The sequence below is a fragment of the Squalius cephalus genome (genome assembly GCF_949319135.1).
Source record: "Squalius cephalus genome assembly, chromosome: 19".
NCBI classification, from domain to species: Eukaryota; Metazoa; Chordata; class Actinopteri; order Cypriniformes; family Leuciscidae; genus Squalius; species Squalius cephalus.
Genome location: NC_137140.1, coordinates 17894014 through 17916126, shown reverse-complemented (window position 1 = coordinate 17916126; position 22113 = coordinate 17894014). Strand labels below are relative to the sequence as shown.

General features: G+C 38.1%; 1 protein-coding gene across 5 annotated transcripts in view; it reads left to right on the top strand.

Annotated features, from left to right (window-relative positions):
• Window positions 1-22113, top strand: part of hectd2 (HECT domain containing 2) — a 46863-nt gene that overhangs the window by 14033 nt on the left and 10717 nt on the right. For 3 of the 5 annotated variants that reach the window (XM_079850627.1, XM_079850628.1, XM_079850631.1), the window contains 6 exons: window positions 36-194; window positions 3247-3321; window positions 3493-3580; window positions 3697-3803; window positions 7102-7217; window positions 7306-7449. In XM_079850627.1, coding sequence (XP_079706753.1) covers window positions 36-194; window positions 3247-3321; window positions 3493-3580; window positions 3697-3803; window positions 7102-7217; window positions 7306-7449 — 689 coding nt within the window. Of the gene's footprint in view, window positions 1-35; window positions 195-3246; window positions 3322-3492; window positions 3581-3696; window positions 3804-7101; window positions 7218-7305; window positions 7450-7532; window positions 9203-22113 lie in introns of those variants that run through there. The other 2 variants (XM_079850630.1, XM_079850629.1) reach the window with 1 other exon arrangement.

Here is a 22113-nt window from a genome sequence, read left to right as displayed (position 1 = left end):
CTCTCCAGCTGTGTGCACTTAACTCCATCTGTCAGCTTATGGGCTTGGCTGTGTATAACAGCATCACACTGGACATCCGCTTCCCCCCCTGTGTCTACAAGAAGCTGCTGACCCCGCCCATTGTGCCGTGTGACCTCGACACCCCCGTTGGCATGGCGACCCTCACCCTGGAGGACCTCCAGCAGATTATGCCTGTATGTACACAAGCTGTGACACCCCTCATGGCATAATATTCAATCCAGTCCAATCCTGATGAACACAGAGTTTGTAAGTCACTGATGAGTGAACCACCAGCTTTCATTGTGCAGTGTAACATTATTATTCCAATATAAAGTAATGATATTCTGCAGCCCATATAGCTTATATGTACTATTTAGGATGTGTTTCTCATTATATGGTTACATTGAGCTCACTCAGCCATGTATAAACAGTGTAGATGGCTGACAGAATAGTCACTGGAAGCAGAAATAGCTTTTGCGTTATCGTTTGCACTTCCAGGGTGTCACCCAGCCATCACAGGCTCACACACTCCTGTTGTCTAGTTTCCTGGATGTGATTAATAAGCCTCAGATGATGCATTGTTTGGTAATAGCACTCTGTTGGCTTACAGCTTTGCTGGTTAAGTCATTGCCTGTCTTGTGATTCTCACAACACCCTTTGAAGTATCTTGTTTTTTCTTCTTCTTCTTTTGAACTCCTTAATCCTTCACATGTTAGTTTCTCATGTTTTGTTTCTAATATAGCAAAATATCAAGTACAAAATTTTCAATTACAGTTACTTATTACTGTTAATTATGAAACAAACAAGGTAGCAAACAAAATTGTCTGAATGTATACAAGTCTGATTTTACTTACGAAAGTTTGGGGTCAGTAAGTTTTTCAGTAAGGTCAGTAATGCTGTTCTTTTGAAGAATACTGAATCTTGAAAAAAAAAATGTATCATGGTTTCGACAAAAATATTAAGCAGCACAACTGTTTTTAACATTTATATTAATAAGAAATGTTTCTGCCACCGCTGAAGAAAACACACATTTGTGCAATGGACTTTTGACTCAAAACCCTCTAGTTAATGAGATACAAACATTGTAGCAAGCCACTTCACTGTTTGACAACTAGCCCTGCTCTCCCCTACATCATTAGGGGAGAGTGGAGTGATTTGTGCAAGGGGGGGGGGGGAAGTAGTTCCACCCCTTGTTTCTGGAAAACCATAGAAGAAATTGGTCATGTGACCACATAATTTTGAAAACCAATCAATTTTACTCATCCTCCAAAGAAGAGAGACACATGGCATGAGAGTTAAGCACATTTTAGTGCAAAAAACAGTTTTTTCCCTTTCAAAGTAAAATTTCTATGATTAAGGTTTTTTGATTGTAGTGTCTGAACAATTATAGACAAGTTTGAAAACATTTCACACATGTTTTAGTGCTTTAGTAGGCTACACAATGAGTCTATACAGTTAGCATGATGTTAGCTCTTAACTGCTGGATCATGGTAGTTTTTCAAACTTGTGGGTCTGGGGTGATTTGTGCCGGGGCCTGGGTTAAGTTGTGCCAGATCCAGACCACCAAGACCTACATACTCACAGGGGATAATCTTGAGAAGTGAGGAGATGGGCATGCCTCATCATTGTTTGACTTAGGCCTGCCTGCTAATTGTTTAATTTAGCTAACACTGATTTCAGTCTTGAGTTTGCACTATGTTATTAAAGAGAAGTTTTATTCCGTTTTTAAGTGGCCTATGTCACAATAGGATGTTTAGAAATTAGCCTAGTCACTTTATTCTTATATGTTACTTAATTGACAGAGCGCTATGTCAACAGGCATCTATTGCCAAAGCCTTTTTGCCTGAAATGATTCACAAATATCATATATTGTGTTGCTATGGTGCTCTAAATGGTTGCTAGGGCGTAGCTTGATAGCTTTACAATGATCCTGAGAGACTGATTGGTCGTCTGAGTAAAATGAGCCCGCCCCCTTGTCTCTATGACACTGTGATCCAGAGTTATGTTCAATACAAAATCCCTATGCAATTGACCATAGTAGGAAAAACGCATGCTATGGTATTCCAGGGTGACGATATCTAAATAAACCTTAAATGAGTAATTTTGTATTGAATTTATCTTGCTTTCATATAGCATTACGGTTCATAACATTAAAATGTTCTGTTTTACTTCAGAAATCACTGGCACAATTTACCCCAATGTATTCCCCCAAAGGCACAACTTCCGCCGGACCAGGGGCAAGTTGTGCCATGAGACCACTTTTTTCCCAAAAGCTATATTTCTGAAACAATTTATTTCAGATCCGAAGTTATTGTTCTCAGGGATTCACCACATCCTGAAATATATGTACATCCTTAAGTTGAAGGCATTACTGCCATGGCCTCACTTTAAAGTCACTTTGAGTAAAAACTGGCACAACTCACCCCACTTTCCCCTACAGTTTTTTTTTTTTAAATGGTATATTATTAAACTTAGTAAGTTTTAAATACCTTTAATTAGAACCACATGGGGTAATCATGACTGAATGGTTCCAGTGTACTACAAAGCTAATTTATGTTTTCTTTGAGACTCAGCCGTTTCCTCTCCTGTGTCCAGCAGAGGGCGCCCAATATTAGCTATTTCTTCTGAAGCAACACTCTTTCTCATAATACAGACTAGTATATATGCTGAAATATAATGTACAAGAGGTTGATTGTATTTCGAAAAAATAGTTAAGCTCCGCTTTCATATTGATTTCCCTTCACTCTCCTGTTACTGCTAAGTCAGATTTAATTGAGCCAGATGTTCTGTTTTAACGGTCTCTGGCTTCCTCCAAACTTACATAACTGCCTGCGGGCGTTGTTTGCTTCCTTGTTTCAAACTTTTTCCAAAGGTAATGTGGACGTGGAACCTCTAAAGCTACTTTCTTAAAATGAAAAAAAAAAAAAGCAAGATATCCGCCATTTGCCTCAAACAGTACAACATCTCATCTGCTATTAACGGTATTATTTTATTAGCCACACAGACTTCAAACTAAAATGAAGTGCAGCCCTTTAACATAAGATTTAATGATCACACAGTCACAGATACTTCACATAATGTCACATATGTTGAGACATTATCATCTCTACTTTATTTTATTTTCAATGCAGGTTTTTATGATTTGTATTGAAAAGTGTTCCTTCCTCTGCAAAGGAGAAATACACATATAAAAAGTTGCAAATTCAGAATATTTGTCTAATGTAAGTGCTTGTGTGTACATTTCAGGATCTTGCTCATGGGCTTGGGGAACTCCTTAGCTATGAAGGAAACGTTGAAGAGGACTTTTACACCACATTTCAGGTGAGTCTTTAGGTGAGTCTCTAAACTTGACCTGTACAATCAGGATGTTTGCTCTCAGACTTTCCTCTCATTCCATGGTATCTAATAGATAAGCATGTTTGTCTGATTGAACTAGACGATCAATTCTACAGATAATGGAAGCAGAGGTCATTTCTGTACATTTCCCTCTAGGTTTTTCAGGAAGAACTTGGAGTGGTCAAGTCATATAATCTGAAACCAGGAGGGGACAAGATCCCTGTTACCAACCTAAACAGAAAAGGTGAGAGAGTCTCCACTCTCTAGTTATGTGCATGACTGTGTTTTCACTTTTAAACATGAATTGCCTCATTGTCTTATTCCCGCTACTGAAGGATTGATCTGTTTGTCCCTGCACAGAATACGTCCAGCTCTACATTGATTTCCTGCTGAATAAATCCATCTACAGGCAGTTTGCTGCTTTCTATCATGGTTTTCACAGCGTTTGTGCCTCAAATGCCCTGATGGTAAGTTTGCTGTATAGTTTTCGTCAAAATCCTCATTGCATGGTAAATGAATAAGGAATTCTGAGGGGAATACTCTGGAAGCAAGTGAGTAGAAGCCAAGAAACAGCTTAACATTTCACTTCAACTAATCATTTTTAGCAAAGCAAGCTCTGCAATATTCTACTAGTGGCTCTCAGACAGAGAGAGTTTCAGAGGCAGGAGAGAGGGCAGGGTCTGTGGGCCGTTGTGTGTGTGTGTGTGTGTGTGTGTGTGTGTGTGTGTGTGTGTGTGTGTGTGTGTGTGTGTGTGTGTGTGTGTGTGTGTGTGTGTGTGTGTGTGTGTGTGTGTGTGTGTGTGTGTGTGTGTCTGTGTGAAGGCTACATCTGTGTATGGTCCATCCCTTCCCCCTCTGTTGGAAGGGTGCCGTGTAACTGGGCCTGCTTTGTTTGTTCAATCTCCATACCATATCCAGGCTCTTCTGCTACTGGCTGGGAGAGACCTCAGGATTCAAGGTCAAATAGAATGAATACATAGAGACCCCCAGAAAAATGCAAGTCTCTAGCTCTGCTTAGCATGTCAATTGGAACCTGAACAAAGGCGCAGTTTCTTGCAGAATTTTCACAGCTCACGAGTATGTCATTTAACATGCTCTCTTCCATTTGTTTAAAAACAGCCAATCCTGACTAAATTAATGGCTAGTTTATGAGATTTTAATACATTTCATATTATTGAAATAAATATTATTATTGTAATTACTAATACGTTACTCCAAAGTAGTCTGTAAGAAAAGACATTTAATAAAATATGAACAAAATAAAAAAATATTTATAATAAAATATAACAATTAATATATTATTAATAATAATAAATAGTTATTATTATTATTTACTAATTATTAATGTTACCTATAAATTCCTTTTGAACAAAACACAATAATAATGGAAATAAATATTGATTACAAAATGAGCTATGCTTGAAGAAGTATATTTCTATTCAAATTGGAATATCAGTTTCAATTTATATTTTGCCTGAAAGAATATCCAGTACAATTTAAAGAGACCAAAACTGATATACATTATAGACTTCCTGAGCTTATTTTTTCATGCCAAGCTGTTGTACGGTGGGAAAATGTCGTTATTGTGATGTACAGTGTTTTGTATCAGCAGAAGTTGAAGTTGTTTTGTTGTTGCTTGTTTTGCACGTTGGCACTATTTGAGATTTCGTGCAGTTTGCTGAGTTAATAGTTCTTAATTAAAATTCTTGTGTTTTAATGCATGTTAAAGGAGTGTGTTTCAAACTGTGCCCTGGAATAGTTTGCATAAGAAACCACATCTACCAATACACATGTTCTTTCTTATTGCAAAACTTTCTTTTATAAAAACAACACTTCATTGGACCTAAAACTACTGATGATGTGTTCAGTGTTCTGGATGAAGTGTATTTGTTGGATATTTTTCTCTATGCACCAGGGCAAATAATAAATTGCACGTATGTTTATCTTGGTGATGATCCAGCCTCGATTTAGACTTCCCAATATGGTGATACCCCAGACTGCTCTCTTAATCAAGAGATGCACACAGAAAAAAAAGAAAAGCAGAGGGGTAGTAAATACATCAGACCATTTTAAGGAATGTTCAGCCTGTGAATCATTTGTTTCTCTCAGGGTTCACTGAACTGCACAATCACAAGATGCTTTGCTCAGTTTTTTTTTTTTTTTTCTCTCTGTATGTTGTAGGATCAGCTGTATATGTGTCTAGTTGGTTAACAGTGTTACAGTGGTAAAATAGTGTAACAATGAGAAGAAATAAACATGATTTCAGACCTCCTCTGGCCTGATTCCACTAACCATGATCAACTTTAGACCCTCCCTGTCTTTAGTGATTACGCAACAGTTGACTGTGTCCCTGGCTGCTTATGTAAGAGGCTCTGTAACGGTAATATCTGACTCGCTGGTCCTGGTGTGGTGTGAGACGGGGAGGGGTGAGGTGGAGGTGGAGGTGGAGGGGGGGGGGGGGCAGGGAAGAACGTGGCAGATTGGTTTGGACCATTGCTACCTATTTTGTGGCTTAAAGACCTATCTTTATCTTTCGTCCTCTCTGTTTTTCACACTGTCTGTCTGTTTCTCAACACACTGCACAGCACAGTCTATGTACGTGCAGGGTGTGGCATTAGAAAGGGTTTCATGTTAATACCAACACAGAGTAATTTTACTTTACTTTTCTTTTACTTTACTTTTTCTTTTTTCTTTTTGGTGTGTATGAAATGTGTGATGCAAACACATGCAAAACATTGTTTAATATGCAGATTTGACTGTTTCTTTAATTAAGGTTTTTTTTTCTCTAGGGCTGTCAATCAACCCTTTATTTTAATTGAAATTTTTAATTAAAGACATATTTTTTTATTAAATGTTAATAAATTAGCATTTATTTTGTTGAACATTTTAATTTGGTTTATTTTGTCATGTCTTGCTGTTTTTCAGCATCTAGCATGACTTTTTAAGATGCTGTGCCAAATTAAAAGTATAAGGAATGCAAATGCTAGAATGCATAAATTGGTCAGTTGGTACTTGTAGGATAATTTATTAACCCTTTTCAATGTGGTTAATTTTAACATTAATATATTAGGTATCATAAACTAACAATAACAATTATTTATTTAAACCTGGATTGACATTAATTGATCAACTTGGCTATATAAGTAATTTCAACTTAAATGATATTAAACTGACTTTGAAAAATGAGTTGAATGTTATATAACTTAAAATAGTTAAAACAAATATTTTCATGAGTTAAAGTAATTTATAAAATGTTGTCATGACTTACTGATCATATAATTTTTTACAGTGTACCGTTCAAATTGTTTTTTGAAAGAGATTAATATTCAGCAAGACATTAAATTGATCAAAAATGACAAAGACATTTACAAAAGATTTCTGTTTTATATCATTTTAAATACTGTTCTTTTGAACTTTCTATTCACCAAAGTAACATGAAAAAAGTAAAAAACATTTAAACAAAAACCTACAATCCCCAAACTTTTGAATGGCAGTGTACATTTATACATTGTCAGTTCATGTTTGCTATTGCTTGTGCTAAATAACTGTAATTAATGTTAATTATTGCTCATGTTCATGTATAGAACTTTACTATCAAGTGTTACCCATACTTTTTTGTTGCAATGTTTATGTGCAGGTGATTGTGTGTAAATAAATGCATCATTTTTATACGTTATTTAAATTAACAATTTTTCTCCACAAATATGCATCTAATTATAACTATAGAAGTAATATAAGGACTCATTAAATCTGTCATTTATGTAGCTCTTGAGGCCAGAAGAGGTTGAGATCCTGGTTTGTGGAAGTCCTAATCTGGACATGGGCTCTCTGCAGCGAGTGGTGCAGTATGAGGGCTACAGCAAGACTGACCCCACCATCCGGTACATGTCTTGTATACAATTTGTTATAGTCATGCTTTCAAATGCATGTCTATTAGTAGAAAAGTGACTGTTCTCTCTGGTGTTGCAGGGCCTTCTGGGACGTGGTTCTGGCCTTTCCTTTGGAGCTGCAAAAGAAACTGCTCCACTTTACCACAGGAAGTGACCGCGTTCCTGTGGGTGGAATGGCCGACCTCAACTTCAAGATCTCCAAGATTGATGTCTCCACTGACTGGTAATCATCACAATGGCTGATTGCAGTGAAACGACTGCATGCATGTTCATTCTCTACAGTTTATTTATTCATCTTCTTCGCAGGCTTCCAGTGTCGCATACATGCTTCAACCAGATTTGTCTACCTCCATACAAGAGCAAGAAAGAATTACGGCAAAAGTTAACTATTGCCATTTCAAATGCAGAGGGCTTCGGATTGGAGTAGATTACAGTTGTAGATCTGATAATACAATTTATAACTGTATTCAGCCTGCATTCACTGAAAGACAATGGGCAATGATATTGATATTGATATATGATGATTAACAGCCAACAGGGTTGTGCATCAACTGAATTTAGATTTTTGAATGGTGGTGAAGATGTATTTGTAATTGTAGCATTGTTGGTTCATTAAAACCTTTTTTGAAATTTTTTGAAATTATAGGTTTATAGACTTAATTTCCCAGAATGCATTGCCTGTGTTAAATATCAATCAATTCCACTTCCTGTCATGCCAATTCCAATTCCAAATCGACTACCTGCGATTGTGGTCAATTCAGTTCACATTCACACTCATGAAACAATTCATTGGAGGAAAACGCACAGCAGTGATAATGTAAGCTCTAGATGTAAAGTTTCAGCAATATGACATATTGTGGATTGTGTGTACAGTGTAGTATTATTTTTTGTGAACCAGGGTTCTATGATGAACCCAGTTAAGCTGTTCGTCTTTAGTCGTTATGTAATTTGGACTCCTCTAATACCATTTTATGTGGTATTAGAATATAGGGATTTTATGGATAATACAGTGTATATTTGTTCAAGAAGCTCAATTGTGCTGCAATATGAAATGAAAACTAAAATGTTTTAGGATTTTCTCTTCAACATGGGCCTGGTCTAATGTCCCATGCTCTTGTTGAAAGTAGGTCAGTAAGGGGCTTGGTCTCAGCTAAAATAGCCTGGCAATCAGGCTGTCAAACTAACCCAGCATTCTTAAAGAGACAGCGCTTTGTCTCCAGGGTTACAGAAGCCCACAGTTAATAAAAGCTTATTTTATTAAAATTACTTAACTCAAGCATTTTCTCCGTTTCTGATGGGCTTTTAAATTGTAGCTGTTGATAAACTGTAAACTTTTTAAGTAAAGGTTTGTGTCTGAGCTCAAACGTCGGGTTTTTTTTTCTTTTTCTTTTTTTAGTGTAGTTTAGTAATTGTCGACAACCCTTTCTCATCCTCTCTTGGGCATGAAAGGAAGTTAGGTAATGTGATTTTTGTGTGTGTCAGTGAATGTTTCATGTTTGTTGACTAGGCATAACATGGATGAACTTTATTTTATTTTTTATTATTCTTTAAATAGAGTGGTTGACAGTAGTATTGGTCGCAACAACAAAAACATTATTTATTTTACAATTAATTCTCTGCTTTGTGCCATCAGTTTCATGATTCATTTAGGACACAATCAGAGGTCTAGTGATACTGCAGTATGCTAGTAGATGGCCTCTAACTAGTAGGGTGTATATCAGTCACCCTACTTATCCTGGTTTGGCTTGCGTAATTGGATACTTTTAAGTGGTGTATTTTTGCATATTTGTGGCTCATCATGTGATTTTCTTTGGACTTGTGAAGTGGCTTTATATGTATTTATATCGTCTGTCAGTCTGAATCACTCCAGTGTTCATGCTATGGTTTTATCTTCTCCAATGACTGAATACAAATGTATTTACCATGTATTTATTTCAACTTTGCTCATTCATTTTTAATGAATAAAGTTATACTGCAAAGATTTTGTTTTGTTCTGTGATAAAAGAGAGATCCCTTAACTTGTATTTTAGTTAGCTTGGAGTTATTGCCACCTCCTGTCTAGAATGTGAGCCTAGAGCATTTCTTAAAAGTCATAAGAAGAATCTGAAGGTCAAATGAAGAACTACAGAGAGCACAACAAGAGCTGCATACATTTCACCTTAGGCTCTTTAAAAGAACTAATTATTATTTGCTATATTTTAACTGTTATAATTTCTGCTGTTATGAGTGATGTTTTTATGCATAGTCTTTTTATTTAAAAAATTGTTTGTACAAAAGTAGAACACAGGTAATGAATGACTATCTTCACTATGCAAAATATATTTATTTGGTGGAAATCACTATATACACTAACAATCAAAAGTTTGGTGTCAGTAAGATTTTTTAATGTTTTTGAAAGTCCTTTATGCTCACCAGCGCTGCAATTATTAGATCAAAATACAGTAAAAACTAATATTTTGAACTATTATTAATTGTTAATTCTTGTGATGGCAAAGAGTTTTCTGCAGCCATTACTTCTGTCTTCAGTGTCACATGATCCTTCAGAAATCATTCTAAAATGCTGATGTGATGCTCAAGAAACAATTATTATTTTCAGTGTTGAAAACAGTTGCTTAATTATTTTTGTGGAAACCAATATTTTTTTTTTTGGATTCTTTGGTGGATCCTAAAACAGCATTTATTTGAAATTGAATTTAAAATCTTTAACGTTATGAACAGTGTTGTGTAAGTTACTCTTAAAAAGTAATTAATTCCTAGCTACTAATTACATCTTTGTCAGTGTAATTAGATTACTAGAGTACTAATTACACTATATAAAAAGAATTGCATTGCTTATTAATAAATACTTTCTAAATCCTATTTCAACCTCTGCCAGTTAAACAATAAAAGGATGTAAATGAAATTGCTCTTTTAATTCTTTCAAATAAATAATATAAAATTGCATAAATTATTCTTGAACTGACCAATGTATTTAAAGGGAGAAGGTTACATTAAAAACAAATTTAGATGTTAAATCCACTATTGTTTTATTTAGAATTGTTCTATACAGTATTTAAAGGGTTAGTTCACCCAAAAATGTTATTTCTGTTATTAATTACTCACCCTCATGTCGTCAAAAACCCATAAGACCTTCGTTCATCTTCGGAACACAAATTAAGATATTTTTGATGAAATCCGAGAGGTTTCTGAATCTGCCATAGGCAGCAAATTTCAGGGTCCAGAAAGGTAGTAAAGACTATCGTTAAAATAGTCCATGGTGACTACAGTGGTTCAACCTTAATGTTATGAAACGACGAGAATACTTTTTGTGCACAAAAAAACAAACAAACCTCTCGGATTTCATCAAAAATATCTTAATTTGTGTTCCGAAGATGAACAAAAGTTTTACGGGTTTGGAACGACATGAGGGTGAGTCATTAATGACAGAAATTCATTTTTGAGTGAACTAACCCTTTAATGCAGTTACATCAGAAGTAATTGTAATCAAATTACAGAAAAATTAAGAGTAATCCCTTACTTTTCTTGTTCAAGGGAAAAGTAATTCAATTACAGTAATTCAATACTTAATGCATTACACCCAACACTGGTTATACGTGCCTTTAATGTCACTTTTAATATATGCTAGCTGAAAACAAAAACAAAAAAAAACAATCTTACCTCAAATTTGAATGTAAGTAGGCAACCAGGTTGTCCCTTCCCCAAAGTCATGCTATTGGTTCACCCAATAATGCTAATTGTTAATGCAATGGTTTAGTTTACTCAGGTGTTGTTAAACAAGTATAACTTCATCACAAGGGAATACTTTCTTGGTACCTATAGCAGTCAAAATGAGCCTCCCAGCACACAATTTTTCAGCTTTTTGATTCTGGTTGCACTCTTCTGAATATTACTAGATGCAGACAGGTCATTTGGGTTTTGTTTGTGTACTGTATCATAGTAGGGAAGCACACATTTTCAGATATAGATAATGTATACATATTGGTTTAAAGCATGACCAAGCAGGCTAATATTTGAGAAGAAAATAATATGCATAATCTGCAACTGCTGCGATCTAATGGTGCTCCGGCCCATGCTTTGGAACACACTGCTACTCAAGACAATGATCCGTTTCTATAAAAATTCCGGCACTTAAAGTGAGAAGTGCTAGGTTCAACCTGTTCAGCCGAGGCTATTTTGACACTGAAACAAAATACTCCTGAAATCTCAGAGAGATCTGATCGCAATTGTACGAAGGTCACGATTGTATCAGGTTGTCATATTAGGAAACTAGGTAGATAATTATATAACTTGTCAACATATGAGACATTTACAAACGATTGCCAGATATCTCTTGAGGGCCTGGCTGCTATCCAGCGTGGATGGATGAGCTGACAGTCAAGGGGGAAATGGGCCCCCATAGTCGTGGTCAGGACCGGCGAAAGCATTGGGCAAACTGGGCAATTGCCCAGGGCGCCGCACCATGACGAGCACGATCATTGAATCATTTATGGGATGGCTTTGCTAAGAGCAGGGAATTTGATTTTCATACTCTGAGCAGTGGTAACGGGTAATCACAATGGCTATGTTTACATGCACAACTTTTGTTTCAATCGGACTGAATTCATTCCGATTGATGAATCTGAATGTAGTGTTTACATGAACGCCAAACAAGTGATTTGTTTGATGTGCGCGTTTATATGTTACAAGTTATATGTTATAAGTTTCAAATCGGAATTGATTTTTTGACATGCGCACACTGCACAGATATACAGATTTACTCGCTGTTTGTGCATGATAACCATTCTCCTACATTGTTTTTTTATTCGTTTTAAACAGCAGACTTAAAATGTATCCGTTTCTGGTCATAATTTGGAGACAATGAACATATGAACCATTGTGCCTGGCTGCTTATATTTATCATGCAGTAAAAATGCCACTCTCCGCACCCAAAACCAGTCGTCTGTGAATGAGAATCCGAAAGAACAAGGACTGGTGGGACGTTGTCCTGCTCCACTTTACAGACGCTGAGTGAAAGGAGAATTTTATAATGAAGGGACACTCATTTATATGACACTTTATTCAACAGGAAGAACAGCTCGTTCCTCACGTCATACATCATCAATCCATTAGTAATCAGATTGACGGCTCAATCGGACTGAAAAGCCTTCATGTAAACATGTTAATCAATGAAATTTCAATCGAATTGAAAGGGGTGGTTTGCCCATGTGCAATGACGTAGAAATAGTGTAATGACGTATGACGTGTCTTATAATAAAATGAGTGTCTCGTCATTCTATATTCTCCTTTCACTCAACGTCTGTGAAGTGGAGCAGGACAACGTTTGTAATAATGGTGGGTTCCTTAGGTAGGCAGCTCCCTCATGTTTTAGTGAAGTTGCGGCTGCTCCCCAGATGCTGAGTCCCTAAGCAGGCGGCCCCTTCACGAGTCATTTTATGTACTAAAGTAAGCCTCCCCTGATACCGGATTCCTTAAGCAGGCAGCCCCCTTAGGTCTTGAAGTGGTAGCTGCCTTTCCGAAAGTTGGAGTCCTTAAGCAGGTGGCTCCTTCATGAGCCACTTCATATATATTTAAGTTGGAAGCTGTCTCACCTAATATGGGTCCCTTATGCCTTTTGAAGCTGTGGCTGCCTTCACCAGAGTTTGGGCCTTAAACAGGCAGCCCATCCATGAGCCACTGCAATGCTTTCAGGTTGAAGCTGCCTCCCCTAAGCAGGTGGTCCCTTCACAAAGTCATTGCAATATATTCTATGGCTCATGAGGTGTAGCTTCCTTCCCTATCTATTAAATAGGAAGTTCCTTCATGGGTATTTAATGGAGTATCCTCACCCCTAAAGGGGTTCCTTTTAAGTAGGAAACTCCTTAATACCAATCATTGGTTGCCTCCTCCCCCTTGTGTCGGGTTTAGTGAGTAGGAGGCTCCCTTGGGTATTGCCAAGGTGTAGGCCTCGCCAAATTTGCGTAAGCTTCAGGAAGGCCACCTTGAGGCTGGTAGAATGACTGCACCTTTAACATAATGGGTTCTAAGCAAGGTCCTTGTCACAGCTTTCGAGCACTCACGATCTCCAAGGTCAGGGGAGATCATCTATGAGCAAGTAGCCCCCTTATGATTGTCATGGGCAGCCGCCTCCCTCAAGTTTTTAGCAGGGGGCTCCCTTTTTCTAGTATGCTAAAGTTCAAGTCAAGTCAAGTCAAGTCAAGTCATCTTCATTTATATAGCGCTTTTAACAACGTAGATTGTTTCAAAGCAGCTTCACAGAGATAAGCGTATAATTTAAGGTAACAGAGATTGTTTTGGCTTTATAGCAGAGTTAAGTTATTTTCCATCTAAAGTTAGTTTTGATTGATTTGCTTCCGTCGCAACGATCATTTGTTATTAAATTAGGGTCCGCTAAGACGACACCATTCCCTCTACACAGACTTTAAGCGCGAACCTGTGAGAAACGCTGATGGCGTTCACATGCGCATTTAGAATGGGTTCTATAGCATTTGAAAATACGCAGGTTTGGAATTCCCTACAAGCCAAGCCTAAACAAAGTACTTGTCTTTCCTTATAAATTTTGATAAAGAATTTTATTTTATTTTGTTGCTTTGGGGTAGGAACGCGAAACGAATTTTCCCGACAACGCCTTATCTGTAGAGTGGTAGAGGGATCCTCCATAGGGAGAGACTAGTTGGCACTTCAGCACTGCGTTGTCATCGGGTCCAGGCGCAGGTCCTTCGTCAGAACTGGATATGGCCCGGATCCGGCAGGCTGCAGGAAAACTTTGGGATAAACACAGACACTAAAATTAGCGTAGATGCCATTCTTCTCATGATGTAACGAGTACATCAGGATTTATGGGAAGTGTTCCCGGTTCCGGCTGACCTAATCTATGCAGCCTAACATTAAATTATAGAAGTCTATAATGTATTATGTGAATGCTAGGTCAAAGAGATGTGTCTTTAATCTGGCTTTGAACTGACAGAGTGTGTCTGCTTCCCGGACAATGGTAGGAAGACTGTTCCAGAGTTTTGGTGCTAAATAGGAAAAGGATCTACCGCCAGCAGTCGATTTTGATATTCTAGGTATTATCAACTGGCCGGAATTTTGAGATCGCAATAGACGTGACGGACTATAATGCGTTAAGAGCTCGCTCAAGTACTGCGGAGCTAAACCATTTAGTGCTTTGTAAGTAATCAGCAATATTTTAAAATTTATGCGATGTTTAATAGGGAGCCAATGCAGTTTTGACAGAACTGGGCTAATATGGTCATACTTCCTGGTTCTGGTAAGAACTCGAGCTGCTGCGTTTTGAACCAGCTGTAGTTTGTTTATTAAGCGTGCAGGGCAACCACCCAGTAGAGCATTACAATAATCTAGCCTTGAGGTCATGAACGCATGAACTAATTGTTCCGCATTTGTCAATGAGAGCATATGGCGTAATTTAGATATATTTTTAAGATGGAAAAATGCAGTTTTACAGATACTAGACACGTGACTTTCAAATGAAAGATTGGTATCAAAGAGCACACCCAGGTTCCTAACCGACGACGAAGACTTAACAGAGCAGCCATCAAGTGTTAGACAGTATTCTAGGTTATTACGTGAGGAAGTTTTTTGTCCAATAATTAGAAACTCTGTTTTTTCAGAATTTAGAAGTAGGAAATTACGAGTCATCCAATTTTTTATATCAGCTATTCATTCCGTTAATTTTGTGAATTGATAAGTTTCGTTAGGTTTTGAAGAAATATACAGCTGAGTATCATCAGCATAACAGTGAAAGCTAATTCCATGTTTCCTAATGATATCTCCTAATGGTAGCATGTACAGAGTGAACAGCAGCTGTCCTAGTACTGAGCCTTGTGGTACGCCATACTGAACTTGTGATCGATGAGACATCTCATCATTTACTGCTACAAACTGATAACGGTCAGATAAGTATGATTTAAACCATGCTAGTGCATTTCCCGTAATGCCAACATAATGTTCTAATCTATTTAAAAGAACGTTGTGGTCAATGGTGTCAAATGCAGCACTAAGATCGAGTAACACTAATAGCGAGATACAACCACGATCGGATGATAAGAGCAAATCATTTGTGACTCTAACGAGAGCAGTCTCGGTACTATGGTACGGTCTAAATCCTGACTGGAAATCCTCGCAGATATCATTTCTTTCAAGAAAGGAACACAGTTGTGAGGATACTGCCTTTTCTAATATCTTTGACAGAAAAGGTAGATTCGAGATCGGCCTGTAATTGACTAATTCTGTAGGATCAAGTTGCGTTTTTTTAACAAGCGGTTTAATCATAGCCAGCTTAAAGTTTTTTGGTACGTATCCTAGAGACAAAGATGAATTAATGATATTAAGAAGAGGATCTAGGACCTCTGGAAGCATCTCTTTCAGTAGCTTAGTTGGTATAGGGTCTAACATACATGTTGTCGATTTAGATGATTTAATGAGTTTAGTAAATTCTTCCTCTCCTATAGCAACGAATGAATCAAATTTTTCCTCAGGGAGGCTACAATGCACTGCCTGATGCGATACTGTAGTAGACGGTTGCATAGTTATAATTTTGTCCCTGATATTATCAATCTTATGAGTGAAGAAGTTCATAAAATCATTACTGCTGTGTTGCTTGGAAACTTCTGGGCTTGAAGCTTTATTTTTCGTTAGTTTAGCCACCGTTTCAAATAAATACCTAGGATTATGTTTATTTTCTTCTAATAGGGTTGAAAAATAAGCAGATCTAGCAGCTTTTAAAGCCTCTCTGTAAGCAATAGAGCTCTCCTTCCATGAAATGCAAAATACCTCTAGTTTTGTTTTCTTCCAGTTGCGCTCCATTTTTCTGGCTGCTCTCTTAAGGGCCTGAGTGTGCTCGTTGTACCACGGCGTTGGACTATTTTCTTTAATCTTCTTTAAGCGCAACGGAGCAACTGTGTCTAAAGTGCTGGAAAAGAGAGAGTTAAAAGTTTCTGTTGCAATATCGAGTTCTTCTAAGCTATCTGGGATGCTGAGATGATGAAACTGATCAGGAAGATTATTAATAAAGCAATCTTTAGTAGCAGAAGTGATAGGTCTCACATATTTGAAACATGGAGTTGGCTTTGCAGCCTTGGCTAAATGCAAATTACACGAGACTAGATAATGATCTGAGATGTCATCGCTCTGCTGCAGAATTTCAACGGCATCAACATTTATTCCGTGTGATAATATTAGATCTAGAGTATGATTACGACGATGAGTAGGTCCTGACACGTGTTGTCTAACTCCAATTGAATTTACAATGTCTTTAAATGCCAATCCCAATGCATCTTTTTCATTATCGATGTGTATATTAAAATCACCAACAATTAGTACTTTATCTGCAGTCAATATTAACTCTGATAGAAAGTCAGCAAATTCTTTGATAAAGTCTGTATGGTGCCCTGGTGGCCTGTATACAGTAGCCAGCACAAATCTCAAACGTGATTTATCGTTTACACTATATATTTTTACATTAAGCACCAATGCTTCAAAAGAATTATATTTAAAACTTGATTTCTTAGTGGTTTTGAAACTATTACTATAAATTACAGCAACACCACCCCCTTTGCGTTTCAGACGAGGCTCATGTTTATAACAGTAATCTTGCGGGGTTGATTCATTTAAAGTAATGTAATCGTTTGGTTTTAGCCAGGTTTCTGTCAAACATAGCACATCTAGGTTATTATCTGAAATCATATCATTAACAATGAGTGCTTTTGAAGTAAGCGATCGAATATTCAGCAACCCAAGCTTTAGCATTTGCTCATCTGTATTATAGCTGTTTTTTATTTGTTGAACATCAATTAAATTTTTAACCTTAGATGGGTTAAAACGTTTTTTGGATTTCCAAATTCGGGGAACAGACACAGTCTCTATATGATGATAGCTAGGTGAAAGAGGCTCTATGTGATGGGATTTATCTGACCTGGGTGACGCGAGGCCGCTAGCAGACGGTCGGTTTAGCCAGTCTGTCTGCTTCCTGACCTGAGCCCCAGATTGTCATGTTTGAGCTCTAAGACTATGAGCCATATTACTAGAGAGAAGAGCAGCACCATCCCAGGAGGGATGAATACCATCTCTTTTCAACAGGTCAGGTTTGCCCCAAAAACTTTTCCAATTGTCTATGAATTCTATATTATGTTGCGGACACCACCGAGACAGCCAACCGTTAAGCGAACACAATCTACTAACTATCTCATCACTCCTGCGAACAGGAAGGGGGCCAGAGCAAATTACAGTCCTTGACATCGTACTTGCAAGTTCACACACCTCTTTAATATTAATTTTGGTGATCTCCGACTGGCGGAGTCGAACATCATTAGTGCCATTCAACATTCAAGGTTGTAGCTGCCTCTCCCTATCTGAGTCTTATAAGTAGGCAGCTTCCTTGTGGACAGCTTTTTGATGTAGCCGTTTCTAGTTTCCTCTAGTGGGTATAGTTACCCTTCCTCAAGGGTCAATCGTCCCTGGTCCTAGCCTGATCTAATCTGGGGATCACAGTCTTGGGTGAGCATTGGACTCCTCTCGATAAGAGGGTCTTTCTGCTGAGTCATTGGCTCCCCAGAAACCCCATATCTGGTCCTGGTGAGAACCGGCTTTTTTCCTGAGCTTTGCTTTCCTTCTCACTGGTTGAACACTCTTAATTCAGGAATGCTGGCTGTGCAAGATGCTGACCTTAGGTCAGGCAGGGTGGAGTATTTCATTAGAAAATGCTCCCCTGTGGCGTTTATAAGGTTCATGCCTCCCCCTATAGCGGGTTTCTAAGTAGGCTAGCTTCCTTATGTAATCCTTATGTCCTGTCTCTCCACAGGCGGGGTTTTACAAGCAGACGGTCCCTTCATAAGTTTATAACAAGGTCGAAGCCGTCTCCCTCTGATTGCGGGTCCCTTAAGTAAACAGCTCCATTAGGTTATGAGTGACAGGTGAGGAAACTATTGTTTTCCTGTGTGAGTATTCACTTGAAGATAATGTCTAGCATAGAGGCTAGCATTACCAGATCTTTGAGTCTAAATTAAGAAGGCATGGAGCTTGGGTGGTGGCCATAGGGAGTAATAGGGTTTTTCACACTTGAAATAGTTAACCCTGAGTCATTCTGAATCCTGAGTTATCTTGCTTTTCGTTTCACACTGCTCATAATTTACCCGGGGTTAACAATTAATCCTGGGTATTCATAAACTGACATTTCACATTGTTCATTCCCAAACCCTGGGTTAACGTTCTTATTTGCATATTTGCGGGTTCAGTGTCATTGAATGGATGAATTCAATAAAAATGGATGAATTCTATTAAAAGCGGTGTTTAGAACAATGATAACCTGGGGTTAAGCGCAGTGTGAAAAGCCCTGAAAAACTGTCACTGACAGTTCCATGGACCTGAGTGAGGGAATCTGACTCTAAGTCCATTGAGCTTTGTTTTGTGCTTGTTACAGCCATTTAGGCAGTCATTACCTTAGCATGGTGGTGTTGGCCATTTGTTCCCCTAAGTGTCCTCTAGAGCAGTGGTTCTCAACTCCAGTCCTCGGGACCCGTTGCTCTGCACATTTTGTATGTCTCTCTTATCTGACACACTCAGTTCAGATCATGGAGTCTCTCTTAACGAGCTGATGATCTGATTCAGGTGTGTTAAATAAGGGAGACATACAAAATGTGCAGAGCAGCGGGTCCCGAGGACTGGAGTTGAGAACCACTGCTCTAGAGGATACAGTGCAAGTGCCCATTAGAAAGGGAACATATCAGGTTACGCATGTAATGTCTCAGGTTATGCATCTCTCTGCCATGCACTGGGCCTGCCTGTTTATGTCTCCTTCAGACAAACAAGTTGATGACGTCTAATTCAGGTCGCACCAGTAGTGACGTCACAGACTGTCATCGGCCAATGACATTGTCGCGTTTTTACACATGCTTCAGACACCGGTTACACTGAAGGTGTTCCCCAAAGTGTCCTCTAGAGGACACAGTGTCTTGTTCCCGTCTCAGGGAACCATGGTTACATGCGTAACCTGAGACATTTTCTGTGTGCTTTGGCTGTGTGTCTTGATATTTAAAAAGGTACACTGACAGGTATCAATCAATGGTACACTTTTAAAGGTACCATGCACACAATAGTGGGATCAATTAATCTGTTCTATCTAGGTTTACTGTTTACAAAACATAGAAGAAGATATTTTGAAGAATGTTTTCAGCAGAAGAAAGAAATGTACAGGTTTAGAACAACTTGAGGGCGAGTAAACATAATTGTCATTTTTGGGTCATCATTTAAAAGTTGTTTCTGTTTTTTCCTCATGGGATTGTCATTATATGCAGGCATGATCTTTGCTTGGTAGGAGAGTACAAAGGAACACACGGTAAAGTGATTTAGCCTTTGGTTACAGCTTATGGACTATGGAACTATGGAAAACATAAATAGAAAACATGAAGGAAATCACCACTATTTCCCAGTGTTCCCAAGGCTGCAAGCTCAATATACATACATACATACATACATACATACACATCATAATTTTAAAAAATAAAATAAAAATTTAAGTAAGTTTGGGGCAACTGTAGTTTTGGTCAGATCATTAAAGGATGCATTTATTTAACATTAAATGGAAATCGTAATCTGTCTTTTATGGCACAACTTAAATGCATAGATTGATTTTCCATGACAGCAGGGCATTGATCAAACCCATGATCATCTGACGAGACGACTCTATCTTGTGTCTGTAATCAAACGTTTTCATTAAGCTTAACTGCCGTCTTATTTTAAAGGGGTATTCCACCCATTTGAACATTGTTTTTTATTTAAAGTGGGTCATATATGTAGTCGAAATGTAAAATAAATTTTGAATTTGGTGCCTTCGTGACCGAGGAAAGACAAAAAATAACTTCAGGACGCATTTGTATGAAAGACAACAACTCCCACAATGCACCACATTGCACAGCTCCGCAAGCCTCTCCCACTAATCCAGAAAGCGCATATCTGCCTATAAGAGAAATCACTCTTCCGTCTACAAGGCTAGCTACCACCAGAGCTTGAAATTCATTTCACACAAAATGTCTAGTTAGTTGGCGAACTCATTAGTGCATTACTCCTCGTTTGTATTTCTTTCGAAAAGGTGAATTATTGCATGGTACCTGGATGTTCAGTCAGAACATATGCAGTGCGAAACTAGGATAGTTCACAACACAAACGTCCGTGTCCTCGTCTGATTCAGAGATTTCGTCCAGGAGAAATTGTCATCGTTGAAATTCTTTGCCGCAGACGGACTCTATCTCTGTGTTCGTAGTTGCATAATGAGATCACCGGCGCCACCAGTCCGCCCTAACTCGAGCCAGTCCGGGCTCCTCGTCCGCGGCAGGCAGGTATTCTGCCTCGGCTGGTCTTCGCTATAATGCGGCTTGTAAAGGTAGCCACAAACACCTGATTCAAGCATCAGACTTCCGAAATCCTCTTCTTCTATATCATATTGAGCACTCTCCTCCGCTATTGTCATAACTTTACATCTGTCTCCACAGCTCCTGTTAGCTTAGCTTCAAACAAGATGGAGGATATTGCTTTCAGTTTCAGAGAGTAAAGTCCCACCCACTGATCTGTAATAGGTCTGTAGCGTGAGCGGGTCCCGCCCCCTGGGAAAGATGAGGAACTAGTGTCTGTAGTCTCAACAGAAATCCCCCCCTCTTACACTTCCTCCTACAATGACGCAAAATGACGATTTTTGCGTCATTGTAGGAGGAAGTGTAAGAGGTAAATAACGGATTTCTCCCGTCTCAGGGGAAAATGAGAGAGTGTTGCACAACCATTCAATAGTATGACTGGGTTTCTAACAATGCAAAGCTTAATGCAAATGGGTGAAGTGTCCCTTTAAGGTATGATCATCACCATTACTATCACCAATTTTAATATTCAATACAAAATACTCCTGCTAGTGGTTTATTCATGGCTCGATGCTGTTAAGTATTGCTAACATCCCTGCTTTAAATATCCAGCACTCCTGTGGTGCAATAAAAACTATGGCTGCAGTACTAGAGGGCTTGTTAGACATACCAAAATGCAGTGCTATGTGGCCTGGTTCTGTCTGTGACACACAGCCTTCTACAAAAAAAGAGTGTCCGGTCTGATTTGCAACACTGAGAGATATAAGCCTTAAAGGGATAGTTCATCCAAAAATTACAATTCTGTCATCATTTACTCATGTTTTTCCGTATGATAAAATAAAATATTTTAAAGAATGTCCAAGCTCCCCTTTTCCATGCAGTGAGTAAATAGGGGGCTAAACATATCAAGTCCTACAGTCCTACAAGTCCAAAAGGAGTAAAGGACAACAGAATTTTAATTCAAGGATGAACTATCTCTTTAAGATCAGAGATTATGTTCACCACATTATGTGAAAAGGGTGCCATTGCATTTTTTTAATGCAGCTTTTAAAGTAGCTGATATAGCTTTATACCAAAGCCGTCATTTATTTACATAGAATCGTCTTTCCTGGTTAAGCTGTTTATTGTAGCTTTAGTGTAGATCTTTGCTCAAGGGTGCATGGCTTTAAAGGTAATTTCTCCTGCAAATATGAAGGTTATTCTGAAATATTAGCCATTCTATAGCTCAATCAAAATAGTCTGCTTTAAGTCTGGTTTGGACTTCTGACCCTAAAGTCCACTACTGTAAGATATATTAGAGTTAAATATATTAACATTATCATTACATCAGATTAGAGTGCAAAATATGTTTATAACAGAAACATGACCTACAGAGGCCATGATATTCTGTGCTAAATAAGCACATGCTTCTAATCATCACATGGTTCTTCTGTGAGATTGTACAACCATAAGAAGCTGTTCCTGTGTTCATGCATGATACTTTTTAGAAAATATATAAATATTTTTTGATGAAGATACTGTATCAG